The sequence below is a fragment of the Calliopsis andreniformis genome, chromosome 3 (assembly GCF_051401765.1).
Source record: "Calliopsis andreniformis isolate RMS-2024a chromosome 3, iyCalAndr_principal, whole genome shotgun sequence".
NCBI classification, from domain to species: Eukaryota; Metazoa; Arthropoda; class Insecta; order Hymenoptera; family Andrenidae; genus Calliopsis; species Calliopsis andreniformis.
Genome location: NC_135064.1, coordinates 14,670,592 through 14,692,502, shown reverse-complemented (window position 1 = coordinate 14,692,502; position 21,911 = coordinate 14,670,592). Strand labels below are relative to the sequence as shown.

General features: G+C 41.5%; 1 protein-coding gene across 1 annotated transcript in view; it reads left to right on the top strand.

The window, feature by feature from the left end:
- Window positions 1-18,338, top strand: part of Sema2a (Semaphorin 2a) — a 205,845-nt gene extending 187,507 nt beyond the window's left edge. The window contains exons 4-11 of the mRNA XM_076393611.1: window positions 4,904-4,966; window positions 6,199-6,306; window positions 7,155-7,425; window positions 13,952-14,182; window positions 14,594-15,007; window positions 16,337-16,613; window positions 17,074-17,521; window positions 17,983-18,338. Coding sequence (XP_076249726.1) covers window positions 4,904-4,966; window positions 6,199-6,306; window positions 7,155-7,425; window positions 13,952-14,182; window positions 14,594-15,007; window positions 16,337-16,613; window positions 17,074-17,521; window positions 17,983-18,057 — 1,887 coding nt within the window. The 3' untranslated portion in view covers window positions 18,058-18,338. The remainder of the gene's footprint in view (window positions 1-4,903; window positions 4,967-6,198; window positions 6,307-7,154; window positions 7,426-13,951; window positions 14,183-14,593; window positions 15,008-16,336; window positions 16,614-17,073; window positions 17,522-17,982) is intronic.
- Window positions 18,339-21,911: the final 3,573 nt, after the last annotated feature.

Below are 21,911 nucleotides of genomic sequence, written 5' to 3'. Positions count from 1 at the left end.
TGTCTTCCGAAGCAGAACAGATTCTTCAGAGCGGGCGATAAATAGACTATGAAGGGAATCCTTTTGCCGATTAACAGGCTGAGCCGCGCGTTCCTTCGCAAAGCATATCGTTCTCCCGTCGCACCCTTTCCGCGTAGCCAATACCATCAGCATGTTTCATTTCATCCGACCCTTCGGCGCGCATAAAAAAAGAAGAGCAGGGAAAGTACTCGAGCAAGGCTCAGCCTGGGTCTTCGACCCATTCTTCCTTTCAAAGATATCCCCCCGGCCCAGGGGCTCCATTTCCTCGGCCATTTCTAACTCACGCTCGCCGCCGGATAGCAATGATTAGTGTAACGAGGAGATCCTTGCTGGCTTACGGTTAAGTGCGGATACTGGGAATGGTTTCGCTTTTAATTACCACCGAGCCGGCGTGTACATCGCGGCCTTAATGCATCGGGCTGCTTAACGAGTAATACGTCGTTATCAGGGGCCACGCGCAGCTGTACTGTAGAGTCGGGGAGGGACGGGGGGAATCGTTAAATGATTTTAACGGGACAAGTGGTATTTGCGCGAGGAGGTCTTGCGGGCGTTTTTGCGCGGGTCTTATCGGTACTTGACGTTGGGATAGAGATTAGAAAGGCGAGTGATATAAGGTGTGTCAGGTATTTCTATGGGTTGTCGTGTTGCTTTCTGTGCGATTAAGAGATTTCGTTTTCGGGTAATTAACTGGATGATTCAGGGCGAAATGTGGAAGAAATGAGGAAGAAGGTATGTTCAGAGTCATTCGGGTCAAGTATGCAATTTCGCGTAAGTCTAGGCAGGAAATAGTAATCTTGCCTACCTTAAAATTATTCTGACAGAAGTTCGAGGTTTGTTTAAAATACAGTACAATATTTACGACAGTATTTAAGAGAAAGATACAAAACACATGTCCTATCTGACTTCGTTTATGAGGTATACAAAAATTTATATAGAAATATAGGAAAATCAGAATATAAGTTATCAAATAAATCGAATAAAACATTTATACCAGAAAAACCGGTTACGTGCCTTTCAGGATGAAAATAATTGCGTATATAATCACGATAATGGAAAACGGAAGATGCAGTTCTTGTGCAAGTTGAACGAGAAAGATAACAGGTCTGTGGACCTTTCTGAGCAGGAAAATGACACTGGGAATATTCTGTTATTACTGTGACATTTTGCATAGGAAATGCATGAATACATCAGCGACTTCGAGACGTAGCGGTTTAGCGGCCACGTGCGTTGTATTTCGAGAGCGATTATATAGAAGTGAGCGTAGGTAACGTAATTCGTAAGTAGATTATCTTTATACCACCGTGTCGCAGTAGATCTCTGAAAATTATTATCGCGCTAAAGTCCTCCCCAGGTTAACAATTATTTCGTGGAGGCTGAGCTTCGTGAACGTAGAGTTCTGTCTTCGACATTCCCCAGCATAAATTAGACTTATCGTCAAACGTATAAAATCTTGATATCGTTCATTTTAACTGCTTCTGAATATCGCACTCAGTCAAATGAAAGTGATGTTAATGAAGAATATTATATTAAACGTGTAGGTAATAGGGAACTCCTAACTATGGTTAATTAACTGGACGTCTGCAATAGTTCCAATCCCATAGCCCATTTAGTCCCATTCGTGGCAAAGTTCGCGTTACACTGCGAATAACAGGAGTTGGGGTGATGAGAAATCGAGGCGACAGGATGCACCGACTGCTTGGAGAACAAGATGTGTACATGCGATTCCACGCTCATCGGAGCACGAACGCGTATAATCGCACAATCGCGGAGGCCGCGCGCGCTCCTGCACGCGCTCTGTTTAGACACCATATATTTACACGTGATTACGCATTCGTGTGCGTGACCGTCCACCTGTGGTCCTCTTGTCCAATCGCTTCTATCCTGGAGTGCGTGATTCGCACAATCGCATGCTTGTTTGTGCAGTTATGTGTACGTATATCTGTGCAGATTCAGTATTGCCAGGGTCGACGGTTTACGTGTCATGTGTTTGTGAACGCCTGATATCGTACGTGTATGATTATTCATTGTCTCTAATGTGGGACAAGAAGTGAACGATTATACGATTCTTCTCTTTCAGGAAAGCAAGAAAAATTGCGATAACAGGGTAGTATTTACTCATAATAGTTTTCGTCAGGGAAATCTGTTTTTTAAAGTTCTAGACTGAATTTTTCTTTACCTCTTAAGCTGGGTTTACACTAGCGAACAGTTTGTGAACAGTGTTCGCAAATAATGTGTGCAAACCTTTTATAATAGAAGTTTGCGTTTCAGATGAAACAATTAAAAATATTCGTTTCAGTATATTCAAACATTTACCGATAACGCATTAATAATTGTCCACATCCGGTAGAGTGTACAGAATGTTGCAAGAAGAGTAATGTTACCTTGAAAAAGCAATAAAACTGTCGGAGTGTATGAAGCCGAGGGATCCTCGACGATTTCACAGCGTTTCGAGTGTCCCTGTCGCTGTCTTTCGCATCGCTCGAAATAACGAATATCGCCGCGCGGTCGCGTGCACACAAGCAACAACGATTCTTTCGTTAATTTATTAGTCGTAGATCACTGTCAGCGGGCGCTGTTTCGAGTTCTCCCTTCGCCCATCCGGCTCGGGCCAGGATAATTTCGAGGATCGACGCCGTTTCTGGCCGTGACACTAGCGGGAGAGCGGCACGCGACATCCACAGGAGATCGATCGTTAAGGCCGACGCGTTTCGGACGATTGACCGTGCAAACGAACCACTTCCTTTTCCGGATCGTGTCCACGACCTCTGGTGCACGAAACGCCCCGACTGACAGAGAGAAGGGGACCCCTCTGAGGCGTCGAGATACATGGCCGAGGGGTTTGCGAGATCGCGGTGTCCGTTTTTCTGAATCACGTTTGCTCGCTGGCTGCTCGAGATTTCGCAGAGGGAAAATGGGTCTGATGTATGTGATCGAATCTATCGATAAATGGCGAGGAAATTTCTGAAGGAGCTGTAGGGGTGAGCAAGGTGTTAAGTTCAGTATAGATTTGTTTATAGAGAATATAGAGAATACGGTGATCTCTCGATTCTAGATTAATTTCATACTAAGAAGTTAGTACCTACCTAATTATCAGGTATATTGAGGGACTGTAATAATAAATACTTCACACTATTTACTATTATTTTTATTTAACACATTGTAATTCAAAAGTCATACTGAGATTAAAGTTTCCAGGAACTGACAACAAAATTCGGCCCATATAGAATCTGCTAAAATGGCACTGACTAATATTAGGTACATAGTAGCATTTAGCAAAGATTAGGAATTTCAAGTTGTTAACATTAATAAGTAATTAAGGAAGCTATTCGAGCATTAGATTACCACTATCCATCGTTATTAACTAAAGTATGAGTATTATTTGAATCCAGCTGAAGCGTCAGACGCATTAATTGAAAGGTCCATTTTTGACTCGAGTCAGGAAGGAAATGGTCCGACAGAAAGCGAAGGCACGTTCTCGGACTTGATACCTTCCCACTCTTCTCGTAGCTCTGCGTCTGTTGACCTTATTTCGAGGCACATTCGTAGCAGCTTTCGAGTGTCGAAAGGCGAGCAAGTGGCGTGGCCTCCGTCTGCGACGACGTCGCGACCCGCACAATGGGCACAAGAGAGCGTGGGGGCCCTCTTCACGGTGCTTGCAAAACGTGAAGCATGCACTCCTGACACCTCTTCGCGTTCCGGTGGATGGTCGACCGTGTTGTCGCCGAAAGGAAGGCTGAGGGATGGCCGCCAACGCTCGCCGAGCGTCAAATGAGCGAATGGAAGAATGTCCCCCCGTCGGAATCTCGAGCTTTTTAACCCTCTGTGCCCCGCCCCCTCGCGGAGAGACTCGTAATTATAGCAGCGAGCGCCGAAATAGAATTTTCCGGCTTTCGACGCGCCAACGATGTTCCACGTCGAGTCATTCAACGACCGTTCCAATGGAGAAAGATTCATTTTCTCTTCCGTCGACGGCTCGCGACGTTTGAATTTCTTATCGACCCGGCTTCAACGCCGCCACTCGAGCGAGGCTCCGCCAAATGGACGGTCGTAACGAAGTTTAAAAGTATATTGCGTCGAGTGTGCGTTGTAATTGAGTTCCCGAGGCTCGTTTGACATTTGTGTTCTTAATGATCGTTCCATTTCCTAGCAGCTGGCTTGCGAGATTTCAAGCCCCGCGTTGTACGTCTTTAATCGCGCCGGATGGGAGGAACGTGTCACTGAATCGTTGTGAATATCTCGCCGTTTTGTCGCATCTGACTGCACAAAATTAAGCACGTTTATTTCTGGGGGTTATTTGAATGTGGAGAAACAATAGTGTAATTTTCGAGTTAGGATTGTATTGAAAGTAAGCTTTGAAGAAGAATACCATACGATTATGTTAATCTTGTGTGTGATCCTAGACACACTCAGTGTCGCTAAATTTTTACACTTGATATCGCTTTTGAAACTACTCGTATGAAACAACGATTTTATGTTTCATTTAGCGTTATAAATACTACTTCGATGTAGTTTTATTCTTACATCCAGTACATATTGTTTATTGATATCATCAAACTTAATTATATCATACTTTTGACACTTTCATGAGTACACTTAGAAACTTCATTCGCCGATTATCTATCATTTGTTTTTAGAACTTTCACTGGACGCATAAGAAAAATAAATTAAATATACTTATAGGCAGCAAATTATTATCTAGTTTCTTGATACTTATCAGTAAAAAGTCAGGTGTGTAAGCTACTATAATGTCGTTGACGTTATTCATATAATTTCACCAATTGTGCTTAATAGTATCTAAATTATACTGAATTGAATATATTAGATTATTGTTCTATATCGTGTCACGATGAAACTAACTGTTCTCTCTCCTTTTCTGTTACAGAGGGATGTCCTTAATTTGGAGGCAAACAACGTGGCAAGCTGTGTGTCCAGAGGGAAATCAGAGGTATGTTATCTCATTTATTTTATTATTGCATTTAACACTTGACTTGTGTTGTTTTAGCTTTAATATTGAGCAGATGTAATTAACGTTATGTGAAGTATGATATAATCGTGGGGGTGATCTCATTACGAAAATCTAAAACAAAGGAATGGCGAACGGCGTAAAAAAGTTTTGTGTAAAAATGGAATAATGAGGGCAATTATTGTGTAAAGTTTTTCTTTAAAGCTAAACACATAAAGAAAGCAATGTACTTCTAAAAAACATTACTTCATTGTAAAGTCACATATTAATGGGTATTACTTTTTTGTCTTGGATTTGATATGTAACATAAATGGATCGAAAGAGAAAAAGAACGAAGAGGGGTTTGAGAAACACAGATCCCATTTAATGGGCCATGCATTTCAATTCTATGACTACGAAGCTTGATATTGAACAGATTCGTTAAAAACTGTCAACGGTCACTAACTTTTACTGAAACACGGTAATGGACAACAACTTTTCACCAACGTGTTTTTTCGTTCATTTTACACAGTATCGACCCCTGACGTTGTTACTGCTTTGTTTGAAATGCAGGAGTGTATCATGACATTTCAAAGAGGAACATTTCCATATAGTTACTCGGTCCACTTTAATAATTTCACAATAAATTGCATTATTAGCTATTAAAAATAGAATCTTCAAAATTCAGAAAACTTGGAAATTCGTTTGAATATCAAGAATTGTGAAAATCATTTATTTACTTAAAGTGAACTTTATCCTTTTTCACAAATATCCTTGATAATATTTTCACTGAATAAGAAACTTAACAACCATAGAATGTCGCGAAACGTTTAATCTTTTTGATCAAGATATACGTATATCTATGGAGAGTGGATTGATAAGGGTAAGGAAAGGTACTCCAAAGTCGACGATTTCGCGTTCATCTCGTCGTAGACCATCGCTTATTACAATTTCATTCGTATTCATCGCGCGCGCACTCGTCGAGATGTAAGGTCCACGCAAATATTCTCTACGTGACGACAAAACCAATTTACTTTACCAGCGCGCCGATTCACGTGCGAAATACGCGAACGTTGTGATCGATCACGGGGAAACTCTTTCCTTCGATCTTGTTCTCTATATAATTCTGTGAATAATCCGTGTCCACGCATCAAACTCTCTTCTCCTTCGTCGACAATCCACGTTTCTTCGCTTGTATCCGTCAAAAATTCAATTTCCTTCCTCTTCTTTCGCAGCACTTCGACTGTCGGAATCACATAAGGGTAATTCAGCCGATGGAGGGTGGCAATCGACTTTATATATGCGGCACGAACGCTCATTCGCCTAAGGATTGGGTGATTTATGTAAGTATATTTGTCTATACTTGTTTTTCAGTTCTGTTCTCAACTCTCAAACTATATTAGTCATACTTGAAAATTGGAGGGATGAAAGGCTTTGAATTAGAGAAAATTAGAGGGTAAGGTTAAATAGTAGAATAGGTAATGTCAAAGATCGATAACACTAGCAGAATGTCTGAGATTTCTATGGACTACACGCATGGTTACATTATTCATTACATATTAGAGCGTGAAGAGTTACTCCATATGAAAGATTACAGATGGAAGGAAAATAAATGATTGATACGTACTACTTAAGCAAGTAGTATTTACTCGCAATATTATACTGTATCGAGTATACCTTTCCTATTTCGTAGAACAACTGGAAATGTTAGATTCTATTAATTTCATTGTCTTTGTATTATCCTTGTTTACATTTCATCTATAAAATAATTGAATTTCATTCACAGTGAAAATTTAAGTAAATAAAGAAAATTCTACCGTGTTGTAATTTCTCTCTACGAGAAATCTGTCGCCAGCACAGCTCCACCGGGCGCTAGAGTTATGCAGCGTGGTAAATGAATTGTGCGTTCAAGTACCCGTGTAATGAAGTCGAAGAATATATTGGTCTCGCTTTGTCGAAGATTACGACTCCCGTGCGTGTAATAGAGCCCCATGCAGTAACGCATAGCTTTTGTGCTGCAGCTCCAAATTTTCCATTGTGCAAACGTGTCGTTCCCTTCTATAAATTGCTTCTAAAATAGAACGATTGAGAGTATGATAAAACCGTAGCTATAATATGAACATTTAAAATAACTAAAAAATTATGTTATATTATATTCTCACGTAATATTTGTATGTGTGCCTTTCCACAGAGCAATCTGACCCACTTGCCGCGTCACGAGTTCGTAGCAGGCGTGGGACTGGGCATAGCAAAGTGTCCTTACGACCCAGCGGACAATTCGACAGCAGTCTGGGTGGAAAAGGGCAATCCTGGTGACTTGCCAGCTCTTTATTCTGGTACCAACGCCGAATTCACGAAAGCCGATACAGTAATTTTCCGCGCGGATCTTTACAATTTAACCTCCGGTCGGAAGGAGTTCAGCTTCAAGAGGACTTTGAAGTACGACTCTAAATGGCTGGACAGTAAGTACCCTTCTGCTCTGCAATTTCTTCTATTTCTTCTCAGTCTCGAACGAGGCAATATCCGAGAAATTAGTACTCTGCCTACTTTCACGGCAACGGGCATGAAACTTAACGAGATGAAATCCTCATGATGATACTTTATAGCCGGAACATTCGTGGAAGCTATTTGATAGACTGAAATGTATAGATTTAAAAACAAACAAGACAGTAACATGGGAATTTGAAAGAAAATTTGATTATATTCAGCTTTCTTTTTACTATCGGAAGTAAAATCTGTGACAAAGTGTAGAGAGAATAGAAAGGAAGTAGAATTGAGTCTCAAATAATATATAGCAAGACAAATCAGATGAACTGTTCAAACGAACTTAAAAATCACATATCCTTTACATATTATTGAGAACTATGGTCTGTTCCATTTGCTGCAAATATAAAAATCTTTCAATGCATAAACTTATTACATTTACCAGTTTTATCATACAGAAACAGTAGTAAGTGGGCTCATTAGACTCACAAGCATCGTACACTTAATCATCTTTCTCAGTTCATAGTTCAATTTTAGAACATCACACGTTATTAGACTGCACTAGTCTCGAACAAAGCATTCTAGCGATTCCCTTATCAGTTAAGTAGTCACCGCAGACCACTAATCATCAACCAACAAAAAGCCACGTCAGCCTAGGGACGTCCTTAAGGGTTCTCGTTACAGGCGGTTCGGTCGACAAAGAAATTTTCATTAGGAACCGAATACGGATTTCCGGAGGAAATACGCGAAAGAGCGCGCCTATGTATGTGTGCACGGTAGGGCGAAGCCTTCTCGTTATACACCGAGACTCTTTGAAGCCCGAACGTTGCAAGAAACACGTACTTCGCTTAAATAGTTGCGTATAAAGCCAATACCAGGGCACTGGCTGTTTCTCCAGCAGGGATAAAGGGGCTGACAGTTCCGTCTTTGTGCCGAGTGTCGAGGGTTTCCCCAGGAAAACCGTGTAAAGAAGGCTGGGGTAGGGGGAAGACAGAAAACGAATCGAAGGGCAACGCTTCGGAGCTACACCGTGTCGAACTCTGTGGATGGTATTGGTATCGAAGAACGCAGACTAATAAAATAACACCCAGCCACGATTTTCCCCGACTAAATGCCTCGCCTTATCAAACGCTTGGAAACGGAAAAGGGTCGAGGAAGTCGAAGTTTCTCGCATCCCAGCTGGAGGAACGATTCTCTGTAGCAGCTTTGGTAGACCGAGTCTTTAATCAATTTTAGCGGGGTCGCGATCACCAGCTGGGATTGTTACGATTCACTCGATTTTTCGTTACCCACCATCCACTGGAATTTGATTGGCGGAGGGATATTGGAAAATGTAGATTAGAACGTGTTCTGAATGTGGGATCGAAACACGAGAGGAGAAACTTTGAGTCGTCAAATTTATGAGGGTTCATCTTTATATTTCATTGTCCCATGGTCTTCGCAAGAAAGTGTCTTTTTATGGTCACAGTGGTGATTGGGGGAGGATACTGCTCGAAATATTCTTAACTTCATCATCTTTGAAATCCTCTATACATAATATCTATCTTCGAGTAATAGGTACTAATAACCTAATCGTCTCAATTATATCTAACACAACAAGTATTAACAGACCGTCTCATGAATCTCTTCCAATGCATATTTTTCATCCAGCTTATCCAAGATGGCAATATTTCTCACAAGGGCTCCGCTGTTTTCCAACTTCCGACGTGTGCCAGACACGAACTCCTTGACTTCCCTTTCTGCTGTTTCCGCGCTAGACGCAGGGTCGCGAGAGCGAAAGGAGTAAAAGGAGGTGAAGGAGAACAGCATCGACCCCACTTTGTATCTTTCCAACTCTCCCCTCGACGCTCGACGCGTCCCTCCCTCCCGTGGGATGCATGATTAGCCGTTTGTTTCGTCGTTTAATCCGAAGCTTTGCTCTTTCACCCCTTCTGGGTCGGTTTACTGGGTCGGTACGCTACCATCAAGAACCATTCCCCGCATTGAGTTTGTCTATTAACAGAGGCGTTGATTAAATGCAAGAGAGACCCCGGTGAGACGAATAGGTCCACGTGCTGCTCCTGCTTCCCTTCTTGTTTTCCTATCTGATCCTTTCTCCCTCTTTTCGTCTGATTCTCCTTCTGGAGCGGCGTTCCTCGGGTAAAGTATGTACAATGAAGATCGATGCGGTTCGCGGGGTGATAAAGGATCAGGAGGAGCCAACTAGAATGGAGAAAAAAAGTGCACGGTAGATAGAGTTCAACAAGCTCTGAATAACCCGCTGACGACCGACCACTTTTACGGATCCTTGCGCGTGTCAAATAACGTTCACCCATTCCTCCGTCATTTGTTTCCTTCTATGGGACACTTCCGCGTTCGTCCGTTCTATGACCTCGGTGCGTCAAAGTTCAGTGGCGCGAGGAACGCAACCGAGGGGCTTCCTTGATATATTGTTCGCAAAGATTATTTAAATTGATGACATGGATTTATCTTGGGAAGACAAACTCAGGAGAAATTATAAAATGAATTTATTTTTGTATTGAGCCTTCTCTTTTGGTTACCAGTAGGATTTTTGCATAGTAATTGAGCACGTTTTCTTAGTAGTTTTGATTAGCTGTATTAAGAAAAGGTTTCGAAAGATTTCTAAAACGTAAATTGAATGAATTTGTTATGAAATCCTTTTTCTAAAGATTTTTATTTAGGATGCAGTGTTAAAAAAAATAGTTTGGAAAGGGTGGAGTGTGAAAGTAATCCAAGAGATGTCCTTTGATTTTCCTGACGTAAGTAGAAGTGCGCCATATGTGGTCAGACCAGACGCAAGCATTAGTACTTCATGCTCTCGACTCTAAACGAATAATATATCATGTCATGTTCACCTACCATCCAACATATTACTGTGAGCTCTATGTATACATAACTGGAAGCTTATTAAAAAATCATTAATAGAAAATTCACCATTTAAAAAATACATTGCTTCCTCTCAGCGTCAAACACATTCTATATTCTCTCTCCAGTTTACCATCACGATCAGGAATGAACGTTCGAAAAGCAGATAATTCAAAAAGAAATAATGCAAACAATCCAACCACGAATAATACTTTCATTAATATTAACTCTCAAGATTTCCAATTCCCCACCCTCCACAATTAAAACCACGCATCCCATAACACACACATTAAATTCTCTGCCACTGCATTTGCCACGTCGACTTCGTCAGTTCGTCCCCGCTATTCCCCGCTCCCAAATACAAGCAGCGTCGAAACCAAAGGCCAGACGAGGGGTTTAATCGGATCTACTCAATATAAATCATCCTCAGCCACTAGTTTGCCTCCGTGCAAGTTTGCCCGCGCGCGGGTCGCAAGTTTCCCTCGGAACTTTGCGTTAAAAAAGACAGACACGGTCAATTTGGCAATCCCGCGGGGGCGTCCCGGGACAGGCGTAGCTCGGGGTCGAGTTTTAACCGGTTGGGAGTAATTTGGCGTATTTATTAACGCGGTGTCGTCCGTAATAGCGAGGGCGACGCGCGAGGGAGTCGCGGAAAATAGAATTTCGTATTCGTACGCGCGACAACCTAGCCTAGACGGCCGACTTGTAAACTTTATGAAACTAGCCCCATGGGTGATTTCATTATTCGTGGCGCGCGAGCGCGCGGGGCGAAATCGAGAGTGCTGCGAAAACGTTTTCCGCTCTACAATGCCGTTTCGCGTCGACGAGAGGCACCCAATCAAAACTCGTCGGTCGCCTCGTGTTCCACTCTAGTCCAGACATTTCCTTTTCCTCTCCACCCTCCGCGTTCCGTCCCCTGTCCCGCTCCTCTGTCCTTCCGTCTGCGTCTCCTCCCCTCCCTCCCGCCAGCCCCCCCTCTCGCCGTCGCGCCCTCAATATATCAAACTTCCAGCGGCGGAGCGTCAGACAATCGATTTAATCGGTGAACTGTGAAAGAGATTGCGGCCTCTTGCCACCCCCGCCCATCGCATAATGCAAAATCGACAGAGCCTGTAGCGTGTTCGCGCGCACCGCAATCCGAGCGCGGAAAAAATTCGATTTCCGGCCGTATCGCTTTGGTGTTCCAACGCTTCTTCCACAACGACGCGGTTAACTGTTCACTTGCTGAAATTGTTTTCTCTGAGAGGAGAAGACAATTGTCTTGTCTTGTCTTCTGTTCTGTCAGAGTAAACAATTAGAGGCGAGAGGGGGCACGCGAGTGGCTGGTTTCATTGGGAGAGTACTGAGAAGGTAGGGATAGCTTTGGTGCTTCTTAGAAGGAACAATGTTCAAATGATGCCGAAATTGAGAACTCTTTTTTACATAGATCGAAAGTATGTCACAAAGTTCACAAAACTGTAAGTTAAAGATGCTACCAAAAGGTGATTCGTGGTATTGAGTGGGTGATGAGTCTAATTAAAAAATGGAAATTTTGTATGAAGAATTGTATTTTGACAGTAGAATTCCTAGTTATAGATATTGTAGTTATAGATAATATCTCAAGTAGAAATATTTTTGGATTCCTCTACACTTGTTACATGTTTCGTCTCTTGACTAATATCCATTAAGCGACGTAATGACGTGGGGAGAGGACTTTTAACGCTTGCATTATCCACAAACGAGATCTCAAGCGATAAACTTTGATTTTCACTAACTATCAGTGCTCACAAATTATCGATGCTCCGGCGAGCGTGGCGAGCGAACCGTTAAGTGGTTTTACGATTGCAGATCGTAAAAACGACAAGTGGACGCTCGTTAAGCATGCGTTCAACTTCGACGCTTCACTAGGGTTAAATGAAAACTGGGAAGAGTCGTTCCTCTTGCTTGAAGCGTGAAACTTGCTTCACCTTGTCGTAACTGCTAGACTTCTGTTTTATAGTTTTTCTTATTGTCTGGGGGAGCTTTCGAATTTCGAAGTTTTCTGTAGAACTCCGACGATCGTTTCTCAACTCGTAACCCTTCCGCATAATTTCCCCAATGTTCAACTTTTGTTTTTTCCTACGAGCGCCCGTGGTGATGGGCATGCTTTCTGTCTGATCGCGCGAAACATTGACATTGCAAGACGTAAACCTTTCTTATTGGGAAAATACGGAACTCTTCTCCAACCTGGTAGAATTTTCAAAATATTTTGATGAAGCTACAATATTCTCAAAATATTCACACAAAATGTTATTCATCCATGTTGAGTATTTTAATTATCATACATTTCAGAATAATTTCAGCTTATTTCACTTATTTTTCAAAAGCATCTAAATGGTACAGTTTTCGACCAAATCATATTCTCTAAAATAATACACACGGAAAAATTTCACTCATGTAAAATAGAAACACAGTATTTTCGCCCTTTGTCTTTGTTTCGCATAAACATCTCTCTTTTTTTCTGTTCCATAGACTGCATATAAAATAATATTGCAGCTGTGGGAAGCGTCTACTGTTAAAGTGTACTGAAGAAAATTATTATTCTTGTCTGAACTGGCTAGCTGCAACCTCAACGCAAGTTTTTCCTTCAACGAATATATTCTATTTCAGCGTTCATTACGCCCGCTATACTGCATTTATTTGCAACGAGTTTAAGCGCGAAGACAAACGACAAAAAGTTGCTGTTTGAGGTCTGAGTAGTCAGTCTATTTTCGAGTGTTGACATTGCGCTCGCTATCGTCAACGCGAAAATGCATTCGTTGAAATTGCGAAAGTGGATTAGGTTAATTTATTATCGTACAGTTCACTTTATAAATTCTTCAGCTTTCCCGCAAACTCGCTGGAGTGCTGCTCTAGAGAATTTTCGTTCGCTCAGAGATAAACGAATAGCATTCTCAAAGAGGTGCAATGGCGATTGAAGAAAATTCACTTATTAAAGTTTACATTGGTCGAGTAGATCATCTGGGAAGAGACAGATGCCGAGGCAGCTAGAAAATTGATCTCTCTTTTCTTCTGTCTGAACCAGCTCGGTGAATATTTTTTGTCACCAGTACCTCCATCGACATATTGACTTTTAATCGGGTTAAAAGAGTGCGAAGCAATGGGACGGATTTGCATCTTAATTTGCTTGATTGTGTTTAAAGAGCAAATCGTTCAGCGGAAATCTTCACGTGAAATTTGATTATCAGGTGTCTTGTCACCGTGGCTGCCATCGAAAATGCCGCTTCGTCGCTTCGTTGTGCTATTTAGTTTCTTTCTCACGTGCAATTTAATGTCTTCATGAATTTTACACTGACAGGAACTGGTATTGAACGTGCATTGAATTTTTCGAGAGATAAGTAATCATATTAAAGTCAGTTCCGCAGTGTGTCAAATATTTGCTATGCTAATTTTAATATGAATTTATATTTACTTCATTTTTAGCTATATATTTGTATGAAATATATCAAATTTAACTGGAATAATGGAATTAACAGATGTTGGAATTTAACGAAAATCAAGCTTTAAAAATAGTGAATATATTTTTTAGATTTTAGTTCAAAATTGTATAAGAGCATGTTTTATAATGTGTTAAGTTTTGCGACGTTTGCGAGACTAAATTTTCAATTTTATCTGTTGCAGAGCCAAATTTTGTGGGGTCTTATGATATCGGTAGCCACGTGTTCTTCTTTTTCCGTGAAACCGCAGTGGAATATATAAACTGTGGCAAAAGCGTCTATTCGCGTGTCGCAAGAGTTTGCAAAAGGGACACGGGTGGCAAGAATATCCTGTCCCAGAATTGGTCAACTTATCTCAAAGCTAGGTTGAACTGTTCGATACCCGGCGAATTTCCCTTCTACTTTAACGAAATACGTAAGTAACATTTCTAACTTCTTTCATAAATTTTACATTCGTTTAACTTTATCTTTTTATGTCAGAAAGTATTGCAGGATATAGAAACGTAAATCTGAAATATAACTTACGCAAGAACAAAAATAATAGAAATCTGATAAGAAACATAAAAAATCGATTCAGTTACATTGTAATTGATTTACAATAATATCCAAATGATTTAAAGAATTAGTTTCTCAGTGTAAACTCTGACTCTATTTACTACTAACACCTTAACTGGATTACAACTTTTACTGAACTCTGACTAACAGTAACTTACACGATTATGAATAATACCAATAAGAAATTATATCGACAGCTACTAGAAGCCTCTAGATTCCTAGTAAAATTAAGTATGAAAAATTAACAACCGTGAAATTTCCATTTTTCCAGAGAGTATCTACAAAGTGCCAGGCGATGACACTCACTTCTATGGCACATTTACAACTTCGACGAACGGACTGATGGGCTCAGCGATTTGCTCTTTCCATATCGACGCGATCCAAGAGGCGTTCCGGGGGAAGTTCAAAGAACAGGCGACCAGTAGCAGCGCGTGGCTTCCGGTGCTCTCCAATAAAGTTCCTGAACCACGACCTGGACAGTGCGTAAACGACACCGAGACGTTCCCTGACACTGTGTTGAATTTCATTCGATCACACCCTCTAATGGACTCTGCGATATCGCACGAAAACGAGAAGCCTGTGTTCTATAAACGCGACGTGATGTTCACGCGATTGGTCGTGGATAAGCTGCGCATCGATTTCGTCGATGTCGACTTGGATTACACAGTCTACTATGCTGGCTCGAGTAAGTACATACATAAATGCGATATTTTGAGATGTTTTCCTTAGACTTTAGAACATTTTTATGGGGATATAGTATACAGAGTGTTTGACGACAAAAGTCAGAAATTTTAAGAAATGATTCTAAGTGATCAAGTAAAATGAAAATGAATAAACAAGTTTGTGTACAGAGCTTTATTTCTTAGTAATTTAATAGACGCTTCAAATGTGTCTGACTGGAGACATATTCTACTGATTTCGCTGTGTTTTACTTGAGACTTATTCTAGTTACTTCGTTGTGTCTATCTTGGAGCTTATTCTACTGACTTTGCTGTGTTTAGCTTAAGATTTATTCTACTAGTTTCAGTGTGTCTGACCTGATTTCTACTTAACCCAGACCAGCAATAGAATACATCTCTAATTAGACACATTTCACATGTATTTTAAATGCGTTTTTAAAATTATTAATATCCCGAAAATGAAGCTTCAAACACAATCCCATCTACCTTCATTTACGTCTTATTTTAGCATATAGAATCACCCCCTAAAATTTGTAATACCTGTTGTTGAACATCATGTATAAATCCAAAGTTTGAAAATAGGCAAACACATATCTCTGCTGGTTTTTATAATGAAATGTTTAGAGATAATTGAAATTATTCAGTCTTAAGAGACGAATTGCTTGTGACATAAAATTTCGAAGCTATATTATAATTTTCGCGCTAGAATGTCAAATCGTGGTCAGGGAATCAAAGCAAAACGCGTCCCTTCATGTTCTGCACTGACATCCGTTCTAATTTGTCATTCGGTGAAACTTGGCGAGATAATCGCCCCCTAACTACGAAGTTCTTGCAGTCGTCCTGTACAATCTGCATTTACTGCCACTGGTGTATCATCTTGCCGCCAATCATCTGTTACTGCTATTACTATTACTGTCGTAAAACAAACACAATCGGAAACTGCATTATTATGAAGACAAATTACTTAGATAAAACCGAGGACAAATACGTGTTATAGTTTTCACTAAAATGATCCCAGTGAATTCAGGAATAAACTGATTAAGTAAAACGTTATTACACAATTTAAAAAGAATACATATGTTGTCATATTTAATAAGACTTTACTAACCCCCACATGTCCTACCTGACAAACAATAAAAAGTTTTAAAAAATGGTACTTCCTAAAAAGACGTATATTTTTCAAATTGTTACCGAAACACAATTGGTAATTAATAGCACGATGTTTACGTGTCCTGTGAAAATTACCCGATCAATGTAAATTTGATGGTACAACAGGGCTCGTCAGCTGTCTCGAACGCTGGTTTGCTAAAGGCATCCGTTCTCCTGTGTTACAGGTGACGGACGTGTACACAAAGTTGTCCAATGGATAGACAACAACGGGGAATCCCAGTCGATCCTGTTGGACGTTTTCGACGTGACGCCAGGCGAGCCGATTCAGGCCATGGAAATCTCGAAGGAGCACAAGGCCCTTTACGTCGCGTCCGATCATCGAATCAAGCAGATTGACTTGGTTATGTGTACACGCAGGTATGACAACTGTCTTCGCTGCGTCCACGATCCGTATTGCGGTTGGGACAAGGACACCAACATGTGCAAACCGTACGAACCTGGGTGAGTAGAGCTAATTCATTGTCAATTGAAACAGTGTAGGGTGTAACATTATGCGACTAATGTAATTAAGTTTGTTGACATTGTTATGGGGCTCGAAAGAATTAGTATTTGATTTGAAAGCGAGAAATTTATTTTTCTTGATATTGTGATGTTATATTATTATGGCATAGATATTAACATCAATGAGAATTTGTAAAAATGAAGATTTTACTTATTTTACTTTTAAGCTTTTCAATGGAAGAAAAATACTACCATAGCTTAATTTGAAGAATCTTCAAATATCTTTTCCTCCTTTAAAGTATACATTCTATAAAATCCCAGTTACCACTTAACATTCTTCAAACACTGCGTATTTAAATTACGAATTGTATAAATCCCGATTGCAGTTATTTAATGGATAAATTCAGATATATAGAAACAAAATAATGTACAATACATTTTTATTATTTATATTTTCCAGGCTTCTCCAAGATGTGTCAAACAGCACCGCGGACGTTTGCGACAGCAGCGTAGGCAAGCGGAAACTGTTTGTCACCTGGGGACAATCGGTGCATCTGGGCTGTTTCGTGAAGATGCCAGAAGTGCTGGCGAATCAGGAAGTGAGATGGTACCACTACAGCAAGGAGAAAGGCAGGTACCAGATAGCGTACAAATACGGTGCCGGAGGGGACAAGTTCATCGAGACGTCCGAGAAGGGGCTAGTAATCGTGGGCGTGAACGAACAAGACGCCGGGAGGTACGACTGTTGGCTCGGCGGCTCGCTCCTCTGCTCGTACAACATCACCGTGGACGCGCACAGATGTTCTGCGCCCGCCAAATCCAACGATTATCAGAAGATATACTCGGATTGGTGCCACGAATTCGAGAAATACAAGTCTGCAATGAAAAGCTGGGAGAGGAAGCAAGCGGTGAGTCACTTTTTATCGATTTAGGCAAATGGCCTCATTGTTGAACACGTAAGACCTCCATCATGTAAGAGTGGCGTACAAGTGTAGCATATCGAAAACTGAGGCTATTAAAGATGCAGTGTTTCGATTTTCGAATCATGTATCTATGAAATTTGGTATGCAAAATTGGGTTATCTTTAATTGATAATTATTCGACATTTCGAGGTTTCAAACTTAGTTAGGCTATAGATTAGCAAATTTTTGAAAATATCCTACATATTTATTTTCAAGGATATACCTAGTAGATAGATATAAAGTTGCTACATTTCACGCCAAAGAAGTCGAAAATTAATCCAACTAGCCACAAGTGACCACAACTTCTGTTTTCCTTTCATAAGATCTTTATTATTAAAAGGTAACTTTGGTCCATATCGAAGCAATCGGTCGGGTGCTTGAGGAGCCCCTTTCTTTCTCTGTTCCAGCAATGCGCCTCGAGGCAGAATGACAGTAATCAAAACCTGCACACGAACGAAGTATACGGGACACCCCTCGTCTGATGGAACCGATCGTTGGAGCCCTTGTCGAGCCGAGACACCGACACAGTGCCACGTACAAGCGTCCTACCGAAGAATCGCGGTCCATCCACGATCAGTTGGACGAGCCTCACTCTCCTTCTGACCGGTTACAACACTGCCTTTGTCCTTCTCGCCACTGACAGGCTGTTCATTGAGTGAGATCGACGCACGAACCACGTCCTCGTCCAAGATATCCAGCAAACCGCAACGTCCTAAACGCGGGGAAAGCAGCGCTCGACCACACCTGGACATCCATCCGCGATCTACTCATAGCTCACCTCGATCAATCGCCATCTTCGAACCTTCCTTCCAAAGGACTTCGATCTCCTCTTCATCGAGGAGCTGAAAGTGGAAGATGGCCCCAGAGACGGAGTCCAATCGGTGTTACGAAGCAAACGCTCAGTGCTAACCTCGTAATCATCGCTGAACTGTCAGCAACGTGCTATTGTACTTCGGCTGGTATTCAACAGTGCGCGTATGGTCGACTGCCAAGGGCCGTGTCTGGTCCCCGAACTCCCACGGACGCTTTTCACTCTCCTGTATATAGACAGCGGTGACGTGTACTGTACCTAGAGCGAGAATATGACTCGTGGATGGCGATCACGGGCATCGTGGACGTCAGCGACGAAGGATGCGACTCGGTAAGGCGGGCAACTGTAAGAAGACTCAGCGATTCGGTTCCTAAAGTATCGTTTCTCGCGATGCTCGCGACCTCAACCCGTTCCCCCGAGAGAGACAGACCAAGCGAGAAGGAGAAGCAACGAGCGGTCGTTCGCGGTGTCGAATGGGGTGGCATCTGCTCGTGACGCCATCAGAGACCGGAAATCGATCCTCCTGTTTTCTCAAATCTGTGATACGAACGATGGGATGGGGCTGTCGAATGGACGCGTTCGATTGGCCGCTCCCCGTCGTGGCTACAGGAGCAACGAGGGATGGAGAATGCTCGGGCGGTTGAGCTGTAGTTTTAACGAGCCAGAAAACGACTCGTAGTCGACAAGACTGTGCGTGCGTGTGGAGAGGAACAGGTCAGGAGATGGGACGCGACGACGCGTTCTCGTATGTCACGCAGGTTACACATGAGATTATTATCGGCCATGCAGTCGCGCGACTCTCGCGGCATAGCTTGTTAGCTTCTTTCATATCACGTTGCCAGTCCCGCGATGCGCACCGCCGTTTGTCTTCGACTCGCACGATTCCTTTCATCGCAACGAGTATCCGTTTTCTACCGTCGACCAGCTAAGTTTCTGTTAGTTGTTTCCTCTTTTTTATTAGCACGTAGACATATCTGTTCCTCAACCGTAGGTTAGTGTTCTGGGGGTCCTTCACGGCTGTGGTGCTGCGATGTCTTTGGAGTTAGATTAGGTACTTCATGGGCCTTATAAGTGAAGCTATAATTTGGTATGTTTGAATACCAAAATTTCTCAGATTTTTTTAAACTGACACTTAGCAGAGAAAATTATACGATTGAAATACTCACTATCAAAAGAAGTAGAATTTATCTTCCAACTGCGTTCTTTTTCAAGTATTTTTCATGAAATCTTGTCTAAATACGTGAAGATGGAAATTCAATAAATCAATGTTGAGCCTCCTAAAACCCTCAACAGTGACTCCTCCGAAAGCATACTATCCACAGCTGTGATCGATCTCTTATCCACGAAGCGTCAAATACGCCAATACATTGAACCGTATCAGTGTTACATAAACCTCAAGAACTCTCAAGGTGCTACGCAGGTGCGTTCTCAATGCGTGCTGGAAATCGGTAAGGCCTGTAATTCCTCATACCCAGTTTACGTTCCCCGATACTTATACAATAGAAACCCAATCACACTCATACGTTTAAATAAAACTGCGCAGACGAATCGCCCGAATCCGAAAAAATTCGAGCTAGAGAATTCTCTTGCATACCTCTGAGGCTAGAACATACCACCTAGCCACCGTTTGCTCGATGATTTTAGCCGAGTCGAGGGAATCGTTAAGCAAACCGAGGTAAATCGTGGGCCAGCTGGGCAGAGTATCGGTTCAAGGCAGTTTTGAGATCCGTGACCACCGAATCGTGCTCGTGACACCGAATATATTCCTTCTGCGATAAGGGGATAGTTTGGACGAAGGGAAGAACGTTGGCGAGCCTTGAGTTTCCCTAATTTCGTTCGAGATAATTCGGTCTGGTTCCGACGTTTCTCTGAGTTCTCACGTGAACGTGTGTTAATGTGTTCCCCTTGCCCGATCGAACCGTGGAATGAATCGTTTCTCTTCCGGGAACGTCTGCGTGTGTATGTATATAGGATCGCGATAGCGCATGGTATTTTTATAAAAATTCTCTCCGGAACGATGCAAACGTAGATGCGAGGAATATAGTGTTCCCTGCTCTCCGCGAGTTTCCTTTACTCCTGACTTTTTTTTATATCACTTTCTTTTTAATATCTTAATCGTTTAATCTGTTTAGAAGGTATCGTAGCGTTTAGTTTATTCTACTTTTAACGTAGAACGCGGGTCGCTGAGAGGGATTTCGCGCTTCCTTTCGGCGATCGCTGTCGCTTCTACCAACGGAGATGGATGCTTACCGGTGCTGTATTAAACAATCCGTGGAACGGTCGCTGTTTCCTGAGGACCCAGTTCGCCACTGAATTAGTATACATACGTATAGGCTATGTGAAATGATAGAGCGTAGGGAGGTCGCGACATCTTTCTGTGCGAAGTATGGAACTGAAGAGGAAAATGCACGAAGTGTTAACGTTTTGTAGCGATTTTGGTAACTTTTTGTGGATAGATGGAGAAATGGGAAATATATGACTCGTCGAGCGTCGTTTGAGTAGGTATCTGTCAGTTTTTAATCAATATTTCACGAGAAATATTTTATTTCTAGTTTGTTGTATTCAAAACATTTGACTTGAGGTGGATTTTATGTAATACGATTGGTCAGTGGCGAAGATCAGTGCTACTTGGTGAGATAATATAGGTATTCATTTCAATGGAAATGTATTTTCTTGTTTATGTTATAACAAAGGTAATGCAATTTTTTGATAATTCTTTTCTGTTAGTAGAACACCATTCACTTATCTGGTTGGTGTTTTATACATAAATATAGAGAACTTAATAATCCTTTTAATTTTCTTTACGAGAAAGGCACTGTGTTCGTAATTACGCCTGTCCAGTAGTACAAACTGTAATTGGTCAGACACGAGTGGAAATGAGGCAAACCACATCAGCATATCTTCCTTACATATCAGTTGTTTTTATTCTTTATTCAAAGTTCTAATCTTCCTAATACTGTTAATCCAACAAGAGAGATTTTTTACCTCTTTTAATAATTTTACCGAACGAAAGAAAACTATGAAAACGTGATATGATGACATAAAATATGAACTTCATTATATGATGCAATGAAGTATAAAAATTGATAAATATTCTGCATTTTCTCGCATACACTGGAAACAAAAAATATCTAAAACTAAAATGTCTAAACTATCATTACTAATTGACTTATACTCCATTGACTTTACCACTAACGTTTCGAATACAGTCAAGTATAAATCAAATTTATTTCAGCTTTCTATTTATCCACAAAAAAGACCCTAAAATCGCGACGCAAGGCTTCACACGATTTCCTTTTAAGTTCCCTCCGAGGCGAAGATCACGCGAAACAGAACCGAGAAATCATGAATGGCGTAAAGACGAATACACCGCGCGTGTCGGTGCGATAGTATCGTTCTTGCCCTTAAGTTTGTACATAAACGTTCATATTGTTGAGACGTTCACGTCGCGCGCCCGTAGCCTTTCCTTCCCATCATCTTTCGGTGATTCCTCCAAAATTGGAAACCTGAGTCGCTTCATCCAGG